The sequence below is a fragment of the Danio rerio genome, chromosome 7 (genome assembly GCF_049306965.1).
Source record: "Danio rerio strain Tuebingen ecotype United States chromosome 7, GRCz12tu, whole genome shotgun sequence".
Classification (NCBI taxonomy): Eukaryota; Metazoa; Chordata; class Actinopteri; order Cypriniformes; family Danionidae; genus Danio; species Danio rerio.
In genome coordinates, this window is record NC_133182.1 from 39,023,834 (window position 1) to 39,049,408 (window position 25,575).

General features: G+C 36.6%; 3 protein-coding genes across 14 annotated transcripts in view; 2 read left to right on the forward strand and 1 right to left on the reverse strand.

The window, feature by feature from the left end:
* Nucleotides 1-128: 128 nt before the first annotated feature.
* Nucleotides 129-2,668, forward strand: harbi1 (harbinger transposase derived 1). The gene is made up of 3 exons (NM_001003734.1): nt 129-154; nt 1,306-1,997; nt 2,092-2,668. Exons 2-3 carry the CDS (start codon nt 1,325-1,327, stop codon nt 2,466-2,468), a joined length of 1,050 nt encoding a protein of 349 aa, NP_001003734.1. The 5' UTR covers nt 129-154; nt 1,306-1,324; the 3' UTR covers nt 2,469-2,668.
* Nucleotides 2,669-3,861: 1,193 nt separating this feature from the next.
* zgc:110699 lies at nt 3,862-15,397 on the forward strand. Its single transcript, NM_001020806.1, has 7 exons — nt 3,862-3,965; nt 4,131-4,240; nt 4,328-4,384; nt 6,861-6,934; nt 8,620-8,767; nt 9,293-9,386; nt 12,218-15,397. Exons 2-7 carry the CDS (start codon nt 4,168-4,170, stop codon nt 12,405-12,407), a joined length of 636 nt encoding a protein of 211 aa, NP_001018642.1. The 5' UTR covers nt 3,862-3,965; nt 4,131-4,167; the 3' UTR covers nt 12,408-15,397.
* Nucleotides 13,501-25,575, reverse strand: part of phf21aa (PHD finger protein 21Aa) — a 40,305-nt gene continuing 28,230 nt past the window's right edge. For 4 of the 12 annotated variants that reach the window (XR_012382405.1, XR_012382401.1, XR_012382403.1 and 1 more), the window contains 5 exons: nt 22,508-22,530; nt 22,239-22,396; nt 19,670-19,745; nt 17,026-17,129; nt 13,501-16,834 (listed from right to left, as the gene is read on the reverse strand). Coding sequence is in view for 4 of the 12 variants with exons in the window: in XM_009303358.5 (XP_009301633.1) it covers nt 16,274-16,834; nt 17,026-17,129; nt 19,670-19,745; nt 22,508-22,530 (764 nt within the window). In the remaining 8 variants the exon portion in view is untranslated. Of the gene's footprint in view, nt 16,835-17,025; nt 17,130-19,669; nt 19,746-22,238; nt 22,419-22,507; nt 22,531-25,575 lie in introns of all 12 variants that reach the window. The other 8 variants (XR_012382407.1, XR_012382404.1, XR_012382406.1 and 5 more) reach the window with 2 other exon arrangements.

Here is a 25,575-nt window from a genome sequence, read left to right on the forward strand (position 1 = left end):
GTGATATATTTTAATATATGTATATATCCTGTTTTTAATTTATTTTCAAAACTGTCTTACATAAATGTCGAAAGTGCAGATCTTTACCGGGAAGTTTGTTATGGTCGTCACGTCGTGTTTTAATGTCGGCGTACACAAACAACCGCTGGTGCTGGTAATGATCTATTCATTCCTTATTAAACTGAGTGTTTCCTGTACTTTAATGATTATCGAATTATGCATATTCTGTTCAACGTTAGATAAACAGTATGAAGAGTCGATTGCGTTTAGCGTTCTGAAAAATAGCTCGAAAACCAGGCAGGAAACTGGATCATAGTTTAGTTTATGTGAGATAAATAACGTTAGTGTTTTTGTGTTAAACAGTAGTCACACAATAAAGACATAAAAACATTAAGCACGACATTTTATTGCATTGATTGCACCGCTTGGGTTATTAGTTCATATGTATTGTTGAAATGTTGTCTGGTACAAACAGGAATGATAGGGGGTTTGTGAAGATAAAAAACATAAAAAATTAAATAAAATGAATTTCATAACTAATACAATTATAGTATAATACAAAATAAGTTATTAAAATTGATTAAATATATAAAATGAATTAAAATGTAACAAGTTTGATTTAATTATATAATCTTTATAAAAGATAAAGTATAAAATACAGCAATAAGATTTAAAATAAATACACATTTGATTTGACAAAAAAACAAACAAACGAATTTTAACAAAAGAATAAAATAAATACAAGGTATTTAGTCTCAAATTAATAATTAAAATGTGATTTAATGAATAAAAATTGCTGTATTAAATAATAAAACAATGATGTCACTTAATAGATACTAAATGTTTTCTAAATATTAATTTTTGTTGCATTTATATAAATTACATTTACACATAATTAAATATCTTCGTACAAGGAATTATATAGATCTCTTTAAAGCATTGGTCTCAAGCTCAATTCCTGGAGGGCCACTGCTCTGCAGAGTTTAGTTCCAACAACCTCCAACTCAAACCTGCTTAATAGTCTCTTGTAGTTTTAAACACCTTGATTAGATGGATCAGCTGTTTTTTTATTAGAGTTAGATAAAAAAAAAACTGTGCAGAGCTGCGGCCCTCCAGGAATCCAGTTTGAGACCTATGCTTTAAACATTTTTAGGATGTGGTTCCTCACACACAGAGGATTATATCTATAGGTCTAAAATATTGAAAACCTTTGTCCTAGTAATATAATTGTGTGTATCATGGTTTCATTATTGGCATGATATTACATGACATTCACTGCTCTTCACGTGTGTCCTTTATTCACAGATCCTCCAGAGTGTGTGGAATGGCACTCTCTATTGCAATTCTAGACTGTGACCTGCTTCTGCATGGTCGTGGTCACAAAACTCTTGATCGATTTGATATCGAGACCGTGTCGGATGACTTTCTGCTGAACACATTTGGCTTCCCACGTGAGTTCATTTATTACCTGGTGGAACTGCTAAAGGATAGCTTGCTGAGACGCACACAGCGGTCGCGAGCAATTAGCCCAGATGTTCAGATTCTTGCAGCCCTGGGATTCTATACATCCGGCTCTTTCCAGAGTAAGATGGGAGACGCGATTGGCATCAGCCAGGCTTCCATGAGTCGCTGCGTTTCTAACGTCACCAAAGCTCTGATCGAGAAAGCACCAGAGTTCATCGGCTTTACTAGGGATGAGGCCACCAAGCAGCAGTTTAAAGATGAGTTTTACCGAATTGCAGGAATACCTAATGTGACGGGAGTTGTGGACTGTGCACATATAGCCATTAAAGCTCCCAATGCGGATGACTCTTCCTATGTAAATAAAAAGGGATTTCACTCGATCAATTGCCAGTTAGTATGTGATGCCAGAGGACTGCTGTTGAGTGCTGAGACACACTGGCCTGGTAGTTTGACAGACAGAGCGGTCTTTAAGCAGTCCAATGTGGCAAAGCTGTTTGAAGAGCAAGAGAATGATGATGAAGGTTGGCTTTTAGGTGAGACCTGCAACCTGTTCTTGATATTGCTAAAGAATCCTGTGATTTAGTTTAAATCTGAAATGTTTTTTTCTGTCTCTCGCCTTTGTTGTAGGTGACAACCGATATCCTCTAAAGAAGTGGCTGATGACTCCTGTGCAGAGTCCAGAGTCTCCTGCTGACTACCGCTATAACTTGGCTCACACAACAACGCATGAGATTGTAGACCGCACATTTAGAGCCATTCAGACACGTTTTCGGTGTTTGGATGGGGCGAAGGGTTACCTGCAGTATTCCCCAGAGAAATGCTCTCATATAATTCAGGCCTGTTGTGTGCTGCATAACATTTCCCTGCAGTCCGGCCTTGATGCCTGGACCTTTGAGAGGACAGAGGCCACCGACCAATCAGGGGAAGATATCGATCCATCTGACACTGATGACCCAGAGGCTCTGAGAGTTCGACAGGAACTCATCCAGAATCATTTCAGCTAGGATGGGAATGTAGGAGTTCACAATGAAATAGTTTTAATGATACACATGTCATGCTGATGACTCCCTGCATGTTAAGATTTTGATAAAGGATGAAAAGTGTATTATTTACTCACCATCATGCCCTTTTAAACTTGTGTATGACTTTTGTCTCCTTTTGCAACTCTAAAGGTAATATTTTTAATAAAAGCGTGCAAATTAAAGAGGTAATCACTGATTTTGTGTGTATGGAGGAAGACGGATTTTGTTTTGTGTTGTTACTGGGATACTTTAGGAATTAAAGACATGGGCTCTTATCACAAACTATTGTCATTTCAATTTCCTTTTTAGGCCCATATTTAAATTCTATTTTGTCTAAAGATCTACATTATTATAATTTTATTATTATTATTAATATGTTTTAATTTTTATTATTCAAAGGGCCAAATTCTGACTAAAAAAGTTGAATGGGGTGGCCAGTTTTTTTTTTCCTAACAGTTTTTAATTTAAAACTTGCAGTATTTAAAAATGCAGTATTTAAATCTCAAAATTAAAATGAAAACAAGTTGAATAATCCTAAAAAGGTCCAGTTTTTTTTTTTTTGGGGGGGGGGGGGGGGGGGGGGGGGGGAAACCACCCCTTTTACCTGGCTGACTACGGACCTGCTTTTTAATATTTTACTTAAAATCGTGGACATGTAAAATTGAATCATCAAATAGCACATCAACCATAGTTGTGTTTCTGCATTTACGACAGGTGTGTTATTTGATGATGATGATGATGATGATAATGATAAGCCTTTATTTGTCACATAAATTTTTAAATGTAGTGAAATTGGACCCCTCCGACCATACACAAACATCACAAATTTTAGGGGAAGACAGGTCAGATGAGAGGTAGCTTTTAGAAAAAGGAAATAAGATGCATTAGGGAAAAGGGAGAAAAAAGTCCCCTGAGACTATCCTTGAAGCAGGAAGTTTGCTTCTTAACTTGCTATTAACTGCTGACAAAACAAAAGCAAACCTCCTGCTAGTTATTTATAAGTCCATCTCCATTCAGATCAAAAGGTTCTTTTTAGTTCATTTAATCAGAAACACTCACCTAGTAAGAGTTTGGTCCTCAAAGGTCTCCACTGATGCTCTTTAGTCTGAGTGAACGATATATCAGGACAAGAATATAAAGCTTTTAATTTTAGCCCGGGTTAATTAATGGTTTTGTTGGCGGCAAGACTGAGTAGGCTGTCTCTGCTGCTCCGGAGGCTCCACTGTCAAAGGCGATAAATCATCAGGTTGTTTAATGAGTCTCTCGGTCGAGCCCAGTGATGAATATGTGGAATAAGAAGAGAGAGCGCGCTGAACAATGACGTGCTGTCCGCGGTGCGCGCGCGCTATTCCTAATGTCATTACTAAAAGCAGACAGACGGAGACGCGCAACCAGCAGAGTCTGCTTCATGATCTCCGCCAGAGTCTCCATTGGAGCTATGATGTACAGTCTGCTTGCTTAGCAACTTTCGGGAGCAAAGTAAGTATTTCTTGGGAACTTTGTTTCATTCTTTTACATAGCCTATTTTGAACTTTAACTGTTTTCATTTCAACCGCATCACCTTTAACGTGAAATACAGACTCGCTTAACTAGAGCAGACCGTTACAAACAATATTTTATTTGGTCTCATACCGTCTCCAACAGTGTCTGTTATTCAGAAATACTATTGTCCACACTGACCATGTCAGAGTCTGTACGGAGGATGCTGAGGGCGAAGCTCGTGGTACTGGGAAGAGATAACTGTGGCAAGACAGGTAACACTGCAGTGGATTACTGGGTTTAATGGATATTGATTTGTCTTGATGACTCTTATTGCCCTGTTTCTCTCTTCTTAACTTCAGCTCTGTGCGTCAGATTCATCACCAGGCGTTTCATTGGAGAGTATGAACATAAAAGGGGTAAGAATGATGAAATACATACACACTACACTGTAAAAATATTTGTTGACTACAAATAGGTTCCGTATTTTGTGATTCACGCGTGTTTTCTGTCTATTTACGGTTGTGAATTGCATTGTGGGAGTTTTATCTCTGATCTGTCCACCGTTCTTGTTAAAAATTTAACTCTACTGTTTAACAAAATTACTTTTATTGACATTTTAGAGAGATTGTTTTCATTAAAATTTTACATAATATAGAGAACTAAGTCTGTAAAATAACAACATGTATTGGCAGCGTATTATTAGGTTTTTGTACTGTAATTTACAACAACAACCTACTGTAAACTATTAAAAATGCCAATATCACCTATTCAAATGTTTTAAGATGAAAAGCTTTTGGAGGATAGATCAATATCCCATAATGCCATTCAAAAGCATAAATAAGTGAAGAAAAAACATGAATCACAAAATATGGAAAACTAAATTTACAGATTTTTTACAGTGTAGTTTTATGATGGTTTCATATTTTCTTGTTAATTGCTGAACCTTTTATAACAGTATTCTGCATTATCAGGATATTGACCTAAGCTCCAAAAATGTGCACTTCAGTGGGTAGTATAACAAAATAAGTGTATAGTGAGTTATTGTATATACATGTTCAGAGTAAATAAAAGTTTTAAACTAATTTAATTGCAAAAGGATTATAAAGTACAATATGTAGCACTTTGCAATAAAGTCTGATTAGTAAATGTTAGTTAATGCATTAAAATCATCCGTAGGAAATGGCCTTATTATAGTTAAGTTACTTATTTTAAGTTAATAAAAAATACAACACACAGGCCCATAGCCAGCCTGGTGAAAGGGGTGGTTCTTGTTCTCAAAAAGTGTATCTTTTTTGGTTATAGGCTTTGTTTTGGGCTAATATTTAATTGTGAGATTTAATGGTTCATTTTAAGCACAATTTTAGCTGAAATAGCTTGTCGGATAGTCATCATAGCAAAAAAAAAAAAAAAAAAGTACATTTGAAAATTCGTGAATAGCAAAAATTTCCAAAATAGTATTCAAATTAATTTTAATATCGGTCACTTTTGGTGCTTCACATCTTTTCATTGGTCATATTTTGTTTTAAGAATATCCAATATTTAGAAGAAAAGTTACTTGCAAAATACTTTCTCTATTTTATATAATAAAGTAGTGAAAGATGACTTCTCTTATGTCAGATTGTATGTTTTCTTGAACAGCTGGGTGTTGAACTCATGAAAAATAATTGTGTGCACTGGCCAAAACTGATTAACTTAAGTCAAACCTGAAGCGGCAGCCAACAGAGGACTTCATTTGATCTAAAACCTTTTTCTATGGGTTATTTTCACTATTTATGATGGCATAGCAGTCAAAATAGGCCAAATGAGCTCATATATGGGATGAATTCTGGACTTAGTGAGGGGTGGGTCTTTCGAACCACCTGAACCTCCCTTGACTACGGGCCTGACACAATTGTATTAGTTATTTACTCAATTCAACATAACAATTAAAATTTTAAATTTTTGTTATTTTGGAATTTACTAAAAATATATTATTTATTATTTATTTGTATTAATAAATGCTTTAGTAGTTGTCATTACACTGACTAGTCAAATTAATGAATAATATATAGAGCTTTACAGAGTTAACAAACAAAATGCTAATATACTTATTTTTAATTTCCTAGCCCAGATAATCATGTGGAACCCTTATATTAATGTTTGAAAATATAATCCATATTAAATTTACGACAAAACAAAATAATTATAAAATTATATACAGTTGAAATCAGAATTATTAGCTCGCCTTTGGAATTTTTTTTAATAATTCCCAAATTATGTTTATTAGAGCAAGGACATTTTCACAGTATTTCTGATAATATTTTTTCTTCTGGAGAAAGTCTTATTTGTTTTATTTTGGCTAGAATAAAAGCAGCTTTTTAATTTTTAAAGAAACCATATTAAGGTCAAAATTATTAGCCACTTTAAGCTACATTTTTTTTCAATAGTCTACAGAACAAATCATCATTATACAATAAATTACCTAATTACCCTAACCTGCCTAGTCAACCTAATTAATCTAGTTAAGCCTTTAAATGTCACTATAAGCTGTATAGAAGTGTCTTGAAAAACATCTAGTCAAATATTATTTACTGTCATCATGGCAAAGAAAGAAGAAATGAGTTATTAAAACTATTATGTTTAGAAATGTGTTGAAAAAAATCTCTTAGTTAAACAGAAATTATATGATTAAATATACAACGACTAATACAACAATCTGAATATTTTTCTAAAGGTTTAAATAATAAATAATCATTCACTGTAAGTGTTCATTATCGCAATATATGTAATTATTGATTATCATTATTGTCTAATGCACACTAATGCTCTGTTGACTAAACATAACTTTGTCTTCACTGTACAACAACCAAATTTAGCAGAAGGCATGATGCATATACCTTTTGTGTATTTTAGAGGTCAACTACCGGTGTCAGAAAATAGTGGACAAGGAGGCGATTGAGCTGGAGATTTTGGACACTGTTAATAAGGTACAGCATCTCACAGTATGTTTTAGTGTTGTATTTTTGCTTTGATGCATTAAGAGACACTCTCTGTTTCTGTGCATATGCCACTGTGTTGTTTTACAGGCATATTTATCCACAGACTCAAAAAAAAAAGACAAAAGGATGGTCTTGCCTTGTCAAATGGCTGATGAGACACAGGACTCTCTGAACCATTCCATTCCTTTCATGTCTGCTTTACTGAATCTCAGGCTGGCGGAGTGGCTTCAACAGCCCGCCTGCCATTGATTGTGTTACACAGTAGAGCAGCACTTGTTAATTCATAAGATCAGGACAAAGCAGCACCATCTGTGTGAGTGCAGCAGTGATATTTTGGATGACTCTCTTTTCTGACATAACCTGTTCAGATTATACTAATGATCTGGGGTTGTCGCAATTCCATTAGTTCATCTTACGATACTATACCAGCTGAAGTATCACAATACCAAATAGTATTGCGATACTACTCAAATAATAAAGCAAATAGTCAGAAATACTGTACTTTAGATGTTATAATAGGTCTACTTTCTTTCTCTTATTATTGAAAAAGTGTTAGTTGCACTTCACTTCTCCTAATTTGTATGAGTTCTTTTTGTTTATTTTGTAGATAACTGACCAACCAAAAATGCATTAAAATAAACATGCAAATTATGCCAAAACGAAATTTGTTACAAAAAAAGCATTTTTTCCAACAAAATAAGGCTATATGAAGTAGTCAAAATTGTGTGGTCTTATTAGGTAACAATCTAAAGTAATTCAACATTTACCTTTGTGAGTTGTTCTTTTTTTATAATTATTTTTTGGGGTTTTCACCTTTAATTGGACAGGATAGTAGAGTGTATTGCATGAAAATGTGGGGAGAAGAGAGAGGGGTAGAAACAGCATAGGACCTCGAGGCGGGAATCGAACTCGGGTCGCCGTGAACACCCAAGTGCATGTGTCGACGCACTAACCACTACAACACTGGCACCAATGTGGGTCGTTTTTCAATGGATTGTTGTGGTTGTTGCAGCTACTAAATCATATTGACAGGAACAGAATTGAACAGATTCAGGTGTGCGTTTGAAACTTTAAAATCTACGACCTTAAAGGGCTCCCCACACATTATTAAAATAAAATGGTCTGTTGTTGCACAAACGTGTGAGCATTTTAGTGACTTTCCACATGCAACAATATCTATTGTAGATAGACCGTTAATGATGATACTACCGTTTACAAACTACAGTGGCACCACTAGTAATTTGGAGCCATAGTATCAAGATACTACCATAGTACCGGTAAATCGTGCAATCCTATAATGATCCGATGAAATAAATCAGATGTTAGTTCACCCAAAAAGTCAAATTCTGCCATTTACTCAAACTCATGTTGTTCCAAACCTGCATGGCTTCCTTTCTCACAGAAGGTTTCTGTCTATATACTGAAACACATCATGATTGTGTTTTCCAGTACAATGACAGTCTGTGGGCTCTCAAATTGACTTCTATTGTATGGACTAAACACTGAAAGAATACAATTTCCAGTGCATTTGAGAAGGCGGAGGCTTGGTGTGTGGATTTAATTCACATACTTTCAGCTCTGGAATTGCTTTCAGGATCACGTCTAGATATGCGTCACCTCCATCGCACACATTCATGCAAGCTATTCAAATGTGTGAATCTGTTTGTGTTCAGGACTGTGTAGGAGCTGCTGCGTCCTCTCTGGAGAGCTCCATTAAATGGGGTGATGGGTTTCTCATTATGTACTCGGTGACGGACCGCAGCAGTTTTGAGGCCGTGTCGCGTCTGAAGAGACTGATTGACCACGTTAAGCAAACGCTCGGTAAGGCCAATCAAGACTGTTGTGAATGATCACCATCACAGTGTAGTGACTGAGCACAAAAGGCAAGCCTGTTCTGTTATTAGTGCTACCGCAAGCAGTCATGTTTATGTGTACAGACCCTCCGAATAGCGAATAGCGCTGTTATCCATCAGTGTGACTCAGGCTGCCTTAATTGGTCTCAGTTCAGAGATTTCACCTCAGGCACGAACTCTTAATATAGTACACTGCAGCCTTTAAGTGTGAGTTTGTAAATGACAGACAGATTCGTGGAATGAGATAAAGAGAGAGAGAGAGAGAGAGAGAGAGAGAGAGAGAGAGAGAGAGAGGGAAAGAGAGTATCACAACACTGCAGTCCTTTATTATACCATCTGTCACCTGGTACTGTCATTTTAATGGTAGTCTGTTCTCCTTCAGAGTTACAGCATCCATTACATCATTGTGTGTGTGTGTGTGTGTGTGTGTGTGTGTGTGTGTGTGTGTGTGTGTGTGTGTGTGTGTGTGTGTGTGTGTGTGTGTGTCTTACAGGTATTCCAACGGTTGTCGTTGCCAATAAATGTGACATGGAGAACGGCCGAGTTGTGAGGACAGATGAGGGACAGGCTTTGGCTTCTGATCTGAGGTCAGTATGCTTTTGTCTCACAGATAGCAGCAGTTTTAAGTGAAGTTTATTTATAAACTAATTTCAAGAGGATCACGTGCTTATGATTGTTTGCGGCTGGTCTTGCATTATCCAATTTATGATTCACCAATCAAACGATTCCTAAGCCACTATAAATACCTTAAGTTCCATATAACAGCCATCTTCGTTTTGAAAAATTCCCCCTACCACCTCTACTCCTCCTTCTTTTCTAGATGGGTGGCACGGTGGTTATCATTGTCGCCTCACAGCAAGAACCTCACTGGTTCTAGTCCTTACCAAGCCAGTCAACGTTTCTGTGCGGAGATCACACATTCTCCCCGTGCTCACATGGGTTTCCCCCTGGTACGCCAGTTTTCTCCTGCCGTCCAAAAACATGCAACTTAAATTAATTGACTAATCCAAATCGGCACCATAGACATGCTCCTAGTGAGTAGTAATCTCTTAAGAGCAATCACTGTCTATATACTGAAAACTGTTCATTGGCTACTAGAGCAGGGGAGCTCTCGAGATCTACCTGAGCTCAAACTCCCCTTTTGCCTTGCAAATGGGAGGGAGCTACAGGCTCGATGATCTTATGAGCCCAGGGCTCTCTTCCCGGACAGCATGCCAAACAAGCTTTATAATCAGTCATCAGCTAAGTGTGTACTCTTGAAATGATAATATATATATATATAGATTAAAACAATATAATTGCTAAACCCTAGAAATGTGTAATTGTTTTATATTTTAATAGTATTATGTTAATGTTATTAATAGTATATAATTATAATTAGTAAAAAATACTATTTAACTGTTTAAAATATTAACTTGGAGTGTCAGAAATGGAAAGTTACATACAACAATATTAGCTTTCAATATTACAATTCAGTTCAATTACATAATCCAAAAATATAATGAATATGTAAAGACAATCTAAAATGTATCATCTAGAATCTATAATATAACTATAATATAATCAGTAATGCTATTTTACTTTAATGTTTTTTTTATGACTTAACTATATTGAGCTAGTATTAATATTATTAAGTCAAGCTTAAAATGTCAGATAATCTATGTCTCTGACTTTATCTGTGTCTTGTGATTTTTAATGCTTTTAAATCCAATTTCATTTTCATATGTGCCTCTGTGAGACTTAAATGTCATGAAGAAGCAGTACAAATTATATGGTGTTTGTGTTTTTATTATAGACTGCCATTTTTAGATTTTCTGTGTCCTGGAAGAGTGTGCACTTTTATTTTGCTGCTACTTTACTACATTCCAAAGCATATTATAGTTTTACTCTAATGCATTTCATAAAATCATGTACAGTAGTTCTTTGTTACTTTGAACTGGAGAAACTGCAGAGATGTGATAGCCATGTCTGATTTGTAAACAAGCTTATCATATTTAGTTAAGCCTATTAGTTTGAGTTAACTTAATATCTAACTTAATTTTAAAATGCTGACATGTTTTGTCGTAATATCTGTTTTTATATTGTATGTTTGTATTTGTTACCTATTAAACACTTTGTTTACTAATTTCTGTTTTTATATGATATAATATATTGTTATTTTCACCAGTTTGCAAACTTAAAGGATTAAATACCAAACGTATTTGTCACTGAAAAGTTTAGATAATATTAAGTTCTTGCAAATAAATAAATGGATGAATAAACACTTTACGTTGATACAAGCATGTAAAGGTCAAGCAGTAATACTAGCTTTTTGAACCTTTGACTCAAGTAAAACCTAAATGTGAAAACTTTCTCATCTTCTTACTCATCCTGCAATTGACACAAACCTGTATGACTTTCTTTTTTTTTCTGTTGAACACAAAAGTAGTGTTAGAAATGTTAGAAACCTATAACCATTGACTTTTATAGTAACCCATTATTAGGGCCAGACAAAATCTGCGGACATTTTTTGCTATTTCTATGGAGAATTTTCTAAAAAATCTGTGGATTTATGCAGATTGATTTTGGGACTATCATAACTAAAACTTTGATATGTTAAATAAAAAAAAGAAAAGCTTTTAAACTTATTTAATGTTTACAATGGAAATTCAATTAGATCCACTTATCTGGTAAACAAAGTAAGTCTATTTTATAACATGATGGTTTCACTTTATTTTGATGGTCCATTTGTTGATGTAAGTTACATCGCATCTACATGCCAACTAATTCTCATTACATTATAAGTAGACTGTTAGGTTGGGGTTGACATGTACTTCCAAAGTTTCTTATATTCGTTTAAATGTCTGTTTAAGAAGCAGTATCAGCAGATATTGAGCAGTCTGCTAATACTCAAATGGACCATCAAAATAAAGTGTTACCAATATATCAATTAAAAGACAAAAAATATTACTTTACTAACTGTTTTGAAAATAAATCAAATGAACACTTTCATATTAGTCAGTAATATTCCTGAAATTCATTTAAAAACTGAATAAATATACATTTACACATATTTTAACAAGCAAATAGACTCAATGATTAGGCTAAAAATCTGATCCCAATTTCTGCACCCGCAGATTACGTGTGGGTCTACGCCATTACTTAACCCTCCTATGAAAGTCAGTGATTACAGGCTTTAACATATTACAAAATATATTTTGTGAGTGTGTTCAACAGAAAATGGGAAACTCATAAATGTTTGGAACCAGTTGAGGTTGAGCAAAAAGTGAGCATCTTTTCATTTTGGGGTGAACTATCCCTTTAACACTTTCACTTGAGTAACATCTGTATTTTTACTGAAAGGCTTGATATGTGTAATTCGTCCAGCCTTGCTTGTTAACCCCTTCAGACCCTGCTTAAGATATGACCTGTGATGCAGGTGCAGTTTTTTCGAGCTGTCTGTAGCAGAGGACGCTTCGTCTGTGGAGGCTGCGTTTGGTCAGCTGGTGCGTGAAGTGCGTCAGGAGTTTCAGCGCCACCTGCTGGCTATGGACAAGCGCTCGCGGATGCTGCAGATGAGGCACGCGCTTAAAAACAAACTCACTCGAAGTAAAACAATGCAGTGGTGACCAGAAAGCCCCAACATGTTGCCGTTTTCATGACGTGACTACATTTCCGAGGAGAACAAGTGCCTTTTGTGACGAATTTTTGACAGACAGCAAAAAGGCGCCGTGTGTGGAAGCAACAATGACTGACTTTACAGACGCCTGGACAACCAGGTAGTCCCACTTTAAATATACGCCACAGAAAAAGCCAGAAGCTGACATGTCGGAGGAGAACAATGTAACTTCACACGGTGTAGGGAGTCAGTGGCTGCTTTCCTAATTCACATACTTCGTTACTACATAGTAACGGTCACAAAAGAAAAATGTAGCCTATACATGTACAATATTCATCAAATGTAGGAAAAAGTATGACCTATAATGTACTGTGCACGATTTTATAAGGCCACATGAGATTTGTAAATGTCAGCAAAGATGCAGAGATAGGTCATAATATGATAATGGCAAAATGGTGAATATGTAGTAGGTCTGCTTGCATTCTCATTACACACATAAATACAGAAAAGTCTAATTACTTTCTACTCACTCGTGAGAGTATGCTATTATGGAAGCAGTCAACCTCTGAGCTTTAAACTGGTATTTTAAAATGTAAAAAAAATATATATTTTAAACACTCAACATTAATCTCTTTTTGCATCCCTTTCACTGCTTTGAAGTGGAGTCCTGTGACATTCATTCTGTTTCTGTAAGTTTATGTGTGAGAAGTCATACGTGCCTATTTATGGGCTTCGTGTTCATTCTGATTAATTGAACTTGTCTAGTATTATTAAGTCAAGCTTAAAATGGCAGATGATGCACCATGTGGCAGATGATCTGTGTCTTGTGACTTGATATTTTGATGCTCTTTTGATCCAATTTCATTTTGATATGTGCCTCTCTGGGACTCAAATGTCATGTGGGAGCAGAACAAATTATATGGTGTTTTTGTTTTTATTATAGACTGCCATTTTTAGACGTTCTCTGTCCTGGAAGAGTGTAAAGTTCACTCTGAAGTAAATGTTTTCAAATGGGTTATAAGAAAGTCTATTCCATCGATATGAGTGTTCATATCTATTAATTACATCAATGCGAAATTGATCTACAGAGGAATAACAGGCTATTTAATTTACAATTTTATTTAGCAAAAATGGTAAAAATAAATAAATACAAATTGATCAAATGCTCCAGTAATATCCAGTGTCCTCAACAGAAAAAATTCATGAAGTTATATATTCAAATAACTTACACATGGATTTGAATTCTATGAGAAAAGGTAAACAGACATCAGGCAACACACAAGATTAATTATAAGAATAAAAAAACAAACATACAAAATGTATAAAAGTAAAATGAAACAGAAACGGCAATACACATCCCTTTTAAAAACTATGAAAGAATCTAGACACTTTTAATACAACAAATTGATGTAAAATGTGTTCTCAATTTATAGTTAAGGACTTTAGATTACAGACTGATATTTTCAGCTCGCAATAATCCGTCCTTGATTTTATTTTTGAGGGTTTCATCAACCTGAATGAGGTAACAGCATGAGGTGTAAGAATGTGACTCTTCATAAGCATAATTATGCGTACGTTGAAAACGTGAACAAAAGCCTGAGCTCTCAGTAAACACTATAACATCTGACAATCAGATTTCGCACACTTCAGGACACTATACCCAATTCTCGTGTGTAAGGGACATGAATGAGGAGACACAGTAGATTCCCATCTATCTCATCAGAGAACATCTGTCACAGAAGCACTGTCAGTCCTACTAGCCACATCTGGCCTTAGGATTCTTGGCCCTAAAGACGGGAGATGACATTTGCAAATGTCACATCTGATGAGCGTTTATGTAAGGGCTCTTTTCCCTTTTCTTTCTTCTTTTTTTTTCAATGCACAAGAAAACCTGACATACCAATAAACCACCAAACAGAACGCAGCTTTCCTGCGTGTCACTTTGGAATTTTCACAATTGTGACAAAATATGTTGTAGTATAATTTTTTCATCAGACAAAACATGTGAATACTAGATGGAATAAAATTAAAATGAGGGGTACATACCCAGATCATCATCCTGGGATGGAATCATTTAACCAAAAGTAAGTTCTTAGAAAGGTGAACAAACAAACCAGCAATTCATATTGTGTTTTGACAGAAGACGCAAGCACTTCAGAAAGCACTTTCCTAACGTGTAGTGGTCGGATTCGCTATACTGTCCTCACTAACACAACCACACCGGATGACAAAGTAGGTTCTGTTTCCGAAAAGGGGGGAGAAAAAAAGCACACTCTAAGACACCGACAAGTCATAACACTACGGTGAAACAGCCTAACATAGTCTATAGAACTTAAGGCAACCAATACACAGAGGCTACTGCAGGCTAGAGCTGCATGTTCAGGATCGAAAACACTCACGAACCTGAAACGAAGATATAAACACTGGAGATATTTCTGTCTTTTATCAAAAGCGACGCACCCCATGTGTGTTTGACACCGCTGTGTTTCTGGATTATTTCTTGTGCTTTTCTATTTTTATTTAAACACTATGAAAGCAGTGTCGTCTTGGCACATGATACAGTGTTCAAGCTACCGCGGCTGAATCTCTGGTGTTTGAAGTGGTCTGGCGTGTTTGTCTGTGCTTGTTCATGTTCAGTCACACACTGGAAAGCACACAGTGGTGAGAAAGAGCTCTGATATGATAGAGAAATGCAAAATGTGAAACAGAAAAAAGAAGCAAAGCTCCTAAGAAACAATGGTGGAGTAGTTGCACTAGGCATGCTGTGTTGTGCTTTTGGACAGCTTTCAGAACAGTGTTATTATCGCCTAGTAAAGTGACTCCATGTGTGTTAAAACGATACAGAACAGAAGCCCTTAAATTGGCCCATAAGCATAACGTTACTGGCACACCGGTTTTATGGGATATTTCTGACTGCATGATTCCTCGTAAGTCATTGGACAAGGCATGAGACCCCTGCTACAGTCTGGGTAAAAACAAAAACATAATCAAATCAATGTGGAAATGGAGAAGGATGAGAGAGAACCGCGCTCTCAGTAAATCACATCTGTTCAGTAGATAAGGCATGGTCAGAATTTACCTCACAGACACTTCAGGACCGACACTACGAATACTACTCTACTACTCTTAAATATCTATTTTAATGTTCAGAGTAACGTAAAAGAACAGTTCCCTGTGGCATCGATTATTTGGCAGAACAGAACTACGGATTTTTTTAATAAGAAGGAAATTATAAATAAGGTCATGTGTAAAAAATAGCAAAACATATTTACAGAAATGTTCGATTTTTTTTTCTTTAAAAACACCACAAAATAGACAAATGCAAATGATACTAGTTAAACCTCCAGCAGAACGCCTGGAAGACCTGTGTTTCTTGTCAGTGTGTGTGTGTGATAAAGACCTGTTTTTGCGCTCCATGTTCCTCTGGAGACGTGACAACTGAAAACTAGACGAAACGACTGCACCTCGGCTGCATTTCACAGACAAAAACAGACGCGTCGTATCGTTTGTCTTAGATCGGAGCTACAGGAACCTGATAGGAAGCTGCACTACTCATCTAGCAGGACGAGACCTTCACCCGATCCAGCCTTCAGAAGCCTTCCCACTCAGAGGTGCTATATGGCAACTGTATCAGGCACACAATGGTGTGATATCTTTAAATTTTATTACTCTTTTCTATATCATTATTCTTTGTAGAAATCTTCTCCGTGTGCATACGTTAGCATACACATTGCTGGTACTTTAGGAACCTTCTTCCTGCATGTAGTAAATGGCACTATGGATTTTCTTTCCCTCATAGATACAAGAGATGAAACGACGACACAAAACAACAACACTGTTAACTGGCACGCTTTAGGCTCCCAACTGCGTTCGACGCTATTTGACGCCCTCCGTCACTTCTGTGAGGGGTACGATGGGGCCGAGGAGGGCCTGTGGGATGACGCTGAGGTCACTGTTGTTTTTGTGTTTTTTCGTGTTCTCCTCCCCTGCGGATACGGTTCCGTTGGAACTGAGAACCGCCAGGTTGCTGCTGCTGTTATTGCTGAAGGCTGCTGCGTTTGTATTTGTGGGTTCGCTCCTGATTCTGGCCGTGCTGTTGATTTGTGTGCTCTCCTCGCTGCCTTCGTCGCACTTTGCGCTTGTAGCTTCCGTGTTATTACTCACGCCGGTCTGGTTTAAGGTTTCGCTAGTGTTTGAGAGGGTTCTGACTATCACCGTAGCCCCCGAGGAGCTTGTTGTGGTATTTGTGTTGTTGTTTGTGTCTGTAGTGGAGCTGCTGGCTTCGGAAGCTCCAATGTGGGACATTTCTCCATTAGCCAAGATGAAAGGAGACAGCTGGATTCCTCTGATCAGATGCACCAGGCCTCTTATTTTGTCGAGTGAATCCTCCATGTCTCTCTGCTGGGCCAGTACGTTATTCTTGCTGTCCATACATTTCTGTGAAGGGAGAGAAGACATAGTACTGCTGACTCATATGACCAAAATCTCATCATTATATAGTTATGGAATAGTGGCCTTCTGGGATAATAAATGAACTCTGGCGGATTAATGCAGCACAGTTACATTTGTAATTTCAGTGGTATGACTCACTGCGCAGATGAATAGTGGATGATATGAACTTCTCTCACCGTTATGGAGTTGCTGAGCTGTCCGACTCTGTGTTCTAGCGTTTCTCTCTCCTGACGCAGTTCTGCACTCCATCTCTTCAGTCGATCCTTTTCTCCCTCTTTAGCTGCAGGGAAATGTGTGTACGTGTGAATCTCAATGCACAAGTTAGACAAACCCCATTCATTTTCCCAATAGAGAAATTGATTTAACAATTCTGTGGAAAGTTGTCTAAACAGATGCACTACGAGCTCTGGGGATATTAAGACTTACGCTATACCATGGCATTGCGCGCACAAACACACACACACACACACTTGTATATGGTTTATGGAGACTCGCCATAGGCATATTGCAATTTATACTGTAAAAACTAGGGATGCTCCTGTCAGGATTTTAGCAGCTGATACTGAGTACCAATTCCTTGTCATGGTGATTAGCCGATACAGAGTACCGATTCTGATGCTTCAAGGTTTATAATGCATTAAGCACATTTTCCAACTAAGTATGAACCTTAAGTGAAGATCTCGTCTTACCTAAAAGAAGAAATAAAGGATGCTATTTAGGTGTAAATATGTCATGGCCAGAAACAGCAATAATTGATTGGTTCATTTTACTTCGGCTTAAGCTGCCTTTCCACTGCACACGAATAACGACAAGTAACAGACTGGAAATTATTAATTTCCAATGGGGAGTAGTCTGGGAGCTGCGTGGTGTTCTGATCATCTCCGTATGTTAAAAATTTGCATCCGATTTGCTGAAATATTTGAACACCAGCGACTAGACCGTTTGGGACAGGCCGACCGGATGTGATGTATTCCAGTGTTTTCTAAGCAAGACTGTGCGTTCAAGTTGAGAAATAGAAGGTTTTTTTTTTGTTTTTGTTTTTTTTAATCAGAAAAAAGTCTATTTTAAAAAAAAACACTTCTATTCATAAAAGAGTAATAAAAAATATTATTTTTTTGTTGTCTCCACATTCCCTCCCAAATTTCTAGTGGCCTATGAGTTTCTAGTACTCATTCATTTTAATATGGTGAGCGCACAGAGAATTAAGACTCTTGGTTTTGCACTCCTTTATTTCAGACACTGCAAGAACAGCTTCACTCCCATGGTGCACGACAAACTGAAAACTGCCACAAGGGGGCGTATTTCGAAAGTCATTTCTGAATATCCTAGGCAGTGGAAAGGTGGCTTTAGGCTAAGTATAATATACTGGAGCACTTGTGTGTCTTCCTCTGGTTGTAAACTCATAAACAAACTCCTGTGATCGGTTCATGAGTTCGGCCAGATTTTTAAGTACCGATCGAGTCATGAAATGTGATTATCGGCCGATATCAATCTTCAGCACATCGAACTGAGCATCCCTACTAAAAACTGTTTATTATATAGCCCCTACCCCTAGTCATAAACCCAATCCTCACAGAAAACCTGTGGCAAATTTTGAATGCTAAAAGTAACAAAAATAAAAGTAAGTTAATATTTTTTAAGCATTTTGAATTGTGAGGATACAAGGCATATCCTTGTAAACCATCTTAAAACAGAAGAACTAGATCACACTCCTGTCATTATACAATTATGAGTCCACAGGGGATTCACACCGCGTGACTTTACAATAGGAAAAATCGCCGACAACTTTGTCTAAACTGTGTCTCACAACCAAACACACGCAAAAAGTGACATAAAAATGCCACGTAGTCCATCATTTGTTATTAACTACATAATGAGAAGTGCATAATGTAGACACATCAGCAACGAAATGCTGTCCCAGATAGTCATGCAGTGTGAAAACCACTTTGAAAATCATGTAGTCTGAACTCAGCATTACTTAACACACCCTGATTCAGATCATCCACTCATTTACAGAGAGATCCAAGAACTGATCCTTGTGTCAAACACAAGACACAGGGACCGGAATTGAGAACCACTGAATTAAAGGCAATTATAACAAATGTTAATTGTAGCATTTGGAATAAACATACATGTTTTAAAACATGTATTAATAATTAAATAAACATAAATAGGGTGTATCAGAATACTTATATACAAATACCACACTAACATTGTGTTTTGTTTATTACTCTCTTTCTGCCCTTCCATAAGTGACACCTACTGCTTTTTTATTGAACCAGCCTGCCCTTTTTACACTGGACTGTTAAAATGGATTGAATTCATGCAAAACATGATTAATGGAAAAATTGAATTGCCAAATTATTCCAGGTGGTAAACTGTACTTCTCATTAAATGTTCTCTATTTGTATCATTCGATAAGGCACTGTTGTTCTGATTTGACCACAGTTCTAAGTGCTTCAAACTACTTTAGATAATTCTCTCATAAAAAGTGCACCGTCTAGAACTTTTGGTATATTTTCCTAATTGTCAAAAAAGTTTGTAATGTTGTGATTCATCTCAGAGTTGAATGAATAAAATAAAAGGAAATTACTTCCAGAAGCAAGACTGCAGAAAAAGTGGGTGGTTACGGCTTTGTTCTATAATTCTAGGACAGTTTTTCCCACAGATCAGAAATTTACTGGTGCATTTCATAAGAGCCTCATTATAGGAGACTTTTTTCCCTTTTAAACTCCAAACTCAGGATATTTTTAAAAGCGATCTCAAATCATCATTCTGTGCAAGTTTACCATCACAGCATTAGTATTTAAAAGCCCTTACCTGCTTTGTAAGAGATGTAGGAATGTACAATAGCAAGAGTTCCTGGCCACTCAATGGCATCTTCCTTCTGCAGAATCTGAGGAAAACATGTACTGAATGGTACTGAAATACACAAATGCTGACAGTCTGCATTCAAAGTGATGAACACAAAAACATGAACACTCAAAATGAATGTAAAATGAATGCATAATGAAAACAAATGAAGTGGGGAGTAATGAGGCTACCTAGGTCACGCTGGTTTTTAGTGTAACTGGTGTGAATTATAATAATTACACAACAACTGCATAAAAGGAGTCATAAGAAGCAGAATTACAAGCTCATGCCTCACAATTCAGGCAGATCTACAAGCCTTTATGATGAGATTTGCTAAATACAGACTTCATCAATCACAAAATGCACTTTGGCCTAATTTTTATCAGGTCTGTCTCATGTTTTATTGTAAAGAATAATTTATGCAGGTATGCTAGGTTCAGATAAGAAGTGATTCTGATTTGAATACTAATTATAGGTCCTCAGAACACCTCTATGAGGCCTTAGCATGAGGTTAAAAGTTAGTTGTAACAACAAGCAAGAAATACTGATTATGGACAATTAAAAGGGCCAATCACTGGTTGTAAAAAAAAAGAAGATGAATTCTAAACAGGGTCTGTTATAAAAAATCTTAACAGAGTCTGTTATATAACCTGAATCAGGTTTTATCTGTTATAAAACCTGAATCAACATTATTTTTTATTTTGAGACATCTAAAAGATGACTTCTTAGGCCCCGTTTACACTAATAAGTTTTTGTTTTAAAATGCACAAGTTTTGCTAAGGTTACGCCTTCTGTCAACACTACCCCAGAGTTTTCGAGAGCTGAAAACAGCATTTTGAAAACGCTGGAGAGAATGTTTTTTTTTACATTTTAAAACGCTGCTTTTCCGTGTCAGTGTGGATGGTGGGAAATTAAGACATCTGAAAACGGAGGTGTGACTGATTGGGGCTCAATATTTTCCTCAATATTAAGTAGCCTACAGAAAGTTCAGTCTTTCATCCTTTCCTTGTAAGTTCAGACTTCGCAAGTTTGATATGGAAAACACACACCCGAGGACACATCGGGTAAAGGGAACATTGTACTTTGTAACCTCATTCACATGATTCTGCAGGCTATGCTGTTTCACTATCTTAACAAAAAAATTAAAACATGTTATAATGAACTGCTAATTTAATTTTGATATTAACAACTTAACAGACAACAGAAATGTTGAGGCGTTGTAGAGCTACATATTTTATAGCTTTCCTATAGCATCACTGTCTCCTTTCATTTTCAGTGAAAAATACGAAACATACCCTGTCTTTGTTGAATATCAGTTTTAATAATCAATAATAGCCATTAAAAAAGTATAACATACAATAAGGTTATACAATATAGGAAATAAAGGCAAGCAATCAGTCAAATGTGCAGAATAAGTGTACGTGGTTACATAAATTAATATATTAACTTTTCTTTGCGCTCAGCCAAAAAATGTGACCTGAGTACAACTAGTAGATTCAAAAGACTAAAGTCGGGGAATATGTTGTTGGATATAGACATGGTGAATTCAATAATCATGCTTAACAAATATAGTGAGATTAGATCCAGCGGTAGATTCTTGATGAACCGTTCGACGTGCACAGCTTTCAGCCGGGGTTCTGTGCTCAAAGCACCCACTGACTGCCTGGAGCTCATACGGGCGCATACGCTGCAGTGCATGCCAAGAGAGCGTGTATTGTCACGTGATATGCGTTTTTAGTGGTTTTAGTGAGAGCTGTACAGAAATGCTAGGTGAAACTCCAGTGTGGACATAGATGTTTTAAAAATGTAACTTTTTAGTGTAAACGGGGCCTGATTCAACAGTAAAGACATGTCCAAATAAGGGCCATATAGCTCCCTACATGGCTGTAGAGCTGTGCTGGGTTTAATTTCAAGCTGAGTGGGCCAAAAGTTACATAGTGCACCTTTAAGAGTGGTGCAGGAATTACATCAGAACCTGGAAACTTTGCTCAAAATTTTCAATACATCAAGTGAGTCTGTGATAAACAAAACTCAATCAACACTTAAACCTTTGTTCCAAACTAGTTATTGGATTCTAAAACACGGTGTATAATACTAAGACAACATATTTAAACTTCATATTCAACATTGTGTATTTTTCATATTAAAGCCAATTGTAAAACTCCATAGGAATATCTCGAGGGAACCCACAGCTAAAAATGTCTCCACATTCTGACATCATTCCTGCACCACTCTTAAGAGTCTCTAGACTGATAGCAAACCTGCAAGAGTATCGCAACAAATTAATCCTATAAAGACTGCCTTTTTGAGACAAAAATACATTGGGAAATGAAATAAATGAAATGTACTATGAAGCAAATGAAATGTACTATGAAGCGTGAGAGTAAATGGCAATGAATTTCTAACATTAAAGCCCCCTCAGTTACTCAAGCCCCTTAATTCACCTCCGCTACCACTAGGTGTCACCGGTGAGCACTGGGACAGGGAAGTCTGAATTGTGTCTCAGTAACTGTAGTGGACTCTCACAGCTACTTACATCCCCTGCTGAGCTGGGGCTGGGTGAGGGAGAATGTGATGGAGGGGTGAGTGAGAGGGCAGGGGAGAGTGGGCTGCCCGTGGTGGGCCACTGGAGATCTGGGGAGGTGGAATGATGGCTGCTGGTGGTTGGGGGGGATGGGCCCCCGCTCCACAATACTGCAGTTTTTAGAAAGACGACCTGGGTGAGATGAAACAAAGGACAAACAAAACACAAAAAGAAAAGAAAAAGGAAAGAAAAAAGCAAGAGCAAACATTGGTGTTGCGTACCTCTGATAGGCTGTCCTCATTGGCTGGGAGAGCAGGAAGGAGCGGGTGGGGGTGGTGTGATGGCGGACGGAGGGAGGGAGAGAGCAACGTTAGATCACAAAAGGAAGCACTGCATGCTGGGTAACAACACATTCTGCAAAAGCTGGCCTCAGATCAGCTGATAAAGGCAGAAGGCATTACATTTAGGCAGATGGGGATAAGAAATGCCAATAACAAAGAAGGATCAGAGGGCAACCATTTAGAGAAGCTTATCCAGACATCAAGAAGCTTATTTCCATCTACAGCTCGCACAGCTGCTGTCAAATGTTAAGATGAGCCGTAAAGGGAATATGCAGCATCAGAAATCAACAGATATAGCACATTTAGGGCTGTACTGAATGTCTTTATCAACAAGTATTAATACCTCTATTAAATTACAAAAGGTAAAGTCTCAAAATCACATACAACCTTGTTTAAATTTAGCCCTATTCATTTTCACAAACAGGTGTAGCAAAGAACTAAAGTCAGCTAAACAATACGTAACATGATTTGGCAAGAGACTTGGTCCCAAATGTGAAATCTATTTATGAAGTCCAAAAACAGAAAGTTTTTCTAGGTCCATAGTGAACATAAAGTGGATGGAGGCTTATAGCCAGTTTTCCAACCAATGTGCTATATGCACAGCTAGCGTTTTTCAGCCAATGATAAAAGCTTTATGTGACTATTTTTAATTTCCTACAGCTCCTTTTCCAGTATGGATGTTGTAATGTAATTCAAATATAATCAGTGAAACAGACTTGAGCAGTCATTCGGTTTTTAAACCGTAAATAGAGACGAACAATCATTTAAATACAGGTGCCGTCATTAGCAGCAGGCTAACGCAGAAACTCCATTGAAAATACTGGGGTAAAATTAATTTCCATATTTTAAAGACAAGGCACAGAAAAACAGAATTAAATTTAGTGCTTTTTGTTTGGTCCACTTTATATCATATCTCAGCCAGGCAGTGAAGATCGCTGTTTTTTTTTTTTTTTTTCAAAAAGAAATCAGACCATAAACGTGGCTATTTTGTATGGGATGACAATTCACCAGAGAACCCCGGGGCTGGCTGACTGAAATTAAAAGTCTGTGCGCACATACCACATTGTAACCGATTCAGTTTTAAACAACTCAAAAAGTTTTTCGTTTCGTTTTAGCTTTACTGAAATTTATTTGGTCATTTATTATCAATATGATGTTTATATATTTACAGTGCATCAAGCAACATGTGCTTCTAGAGCAAATGGCTTCAGTCCTTTGAACATTTAAAGCTACAGTGTGTAACTTTTTTGTTTATGTAACTTTTTAAGTGAAATTCAGATTTATTATTAAGCTTTAGTGTGAAAATTTACATACTGTCGCTTGATCTTACAGGGATAGTCTTTTTTTACTCAATCCATATAAAATAATCTTTCTTAATATATATATATATATATATATATATATATATATATATATATATATATATACACACACACACACACACACACACACACACACACACACACATAAAAAATCATACTTATTACCCCCCCTTTGAATAATTTTTTTCTTTATTAAATATTATGTTTAATAGAGCAAGGAAATTTTCACATTATGTCTAATAATATTTTTTCTTCTGGAGAAAGTCTTATTTTTTTATTTCAGCTAGAATATAAAGCAGTTTTTAATTTTTAAAAAGTAATTTTAATGTCAAAATATTATTAGCCCTCTTAAGCTATATTTTCTTTTGATCGTCTACAGAAAAAACATTGTTACATAATGATTTGCCTAATTACCCTAATCAGCCCAAGGAAAAAATAAACGGGGCTATTAATTCAGATTTCAACTATATATTCTCATAGTATATGGACAAAAACAACTGTAAAGGATTCAGAAGAAAGGTAATAAAGGTTTGGAACAACACGAACACGAGGCTGAGAAAAAAATATGTAGTTGAAGAATTTTAATTATCTAAATGTACTGTGCAGTGGTCGACAGTAACAAAGTATTTATATTTCTAATTTACACAAATTACTTTTTCCAAGTATCTGTACTTATCTGTAAAAATCATTGCTATTTTGGGAAACTTGAACTTTTTCTACAATACATCACAAAACACAATATCATACTTACTGCTTTATTGCATTTCCTAAAAAATGACGTTCCCTATTATTTTGAACTGGAAAAAATCATCTGCTAAGAGGCATGTTATGATTGTTACTGACTGTTGGTGACTGCTATGTGAAAATAAATTATTCTCATTGAATATTTGTAATCCAAATCTACTTTGAAGTGTTTTAATTTTACACCAGCAAAAGTGAAAAGGAGAGCTTCAAACATTTACTGGAGCAAATATTGTAGTAAATTTATTATTTGCACTTTCAGCACTGTGTTAGAGTGAACTTCAAAATGACCTGTCTTTTCACTGCTCTTCAAAGTTTGAAAAATATATTGCTGTATTGTTGCAGATGAGTTTGTGTATTTGAGCTTGTCCAATACAACGCTAATGATGCAGCACTCTCGCACCTTTAAGATCTGCACAACTTGTCTAATTGTAAATCTATAGAGTAGGCTGAGGACACTGTCTGAGTCTTTTACTAATGTATACACTTTTACAGCAGCCCGAAGACAATCATTATCCCACTTAACACACCGCAGGGTCATTTCTTCCTGCCTCACACACACACAGACACACACACTCCAGGGCCACTCCACAGCAGAGTGTCTGTAAGCACATTACATAATCAAACAGCCATTACTGCTGAATGTGTGCTTGTGTGAGATAGAGGGAGACTGACTGATGGCAGTAAAGGAGAGTGGATCAGTTCAGGATGAAAGGTGTAGAAAACAGGCTTAAAGCACTGAATAATGACTGGCAAATGATTTTAGTGCAATAAAATTAGACAAATCATTGTGACTGTTAAGTCACATTTCACAGATATTGTTAAATCACTGCTTGGCCAAAAAAGTCTGCATTTTGGATTCAAGTAAACAAATGCTTAACAGTCTATGGTTGGCTCTCCATTGCAGCGATTAATATGTTTCTGGCATGCTATATGTTTGGCAGC

What these genes read in the sequence shown, in the direction of transcription:
- harbi1 (NM_001003734.1), top strand. Translation starts at nt 1,325, where the DNA reads ATGGCACTCTCTATTGCAATTCTAGACTGTGACCTGCTTCTGCATGGT. An exon ending in TGATGAAGGTTGGCTTTTAG is followed by an intron (nt 1,998 to 2,091) that starts GTGAGACCTGCA and finishes CCTTTGTTGTAG; the next exon opens with GTGACAACCGATATCCTCTA.
- zgc:110699 (NM_001020806.1), top strand. Translation starts at nt 4,168, where the DNA reads ATGTCAGAGTCTGTACGGAGGATGCTGAGGGCGAAGCTCGTGGTACTG. An exon ending in TTTTGGACACTGTTAATAAG is followed by an intron (nt 6,935 to 8,619) that starts GTACAGCATCTC and finishes GTTTGTGTTCAG; the next exon opens with GACTGTGTAGGAGCTGCTGC. An exon ending in CCACGTTAAGCAAACGCTCG is followed by an intron (nt 8,768 to 9,292) that starts GTAAGGCCAATC and finishes TGTGTCTTACAG; the next exon opens with GTATTCCAACGGTTGTCGTT.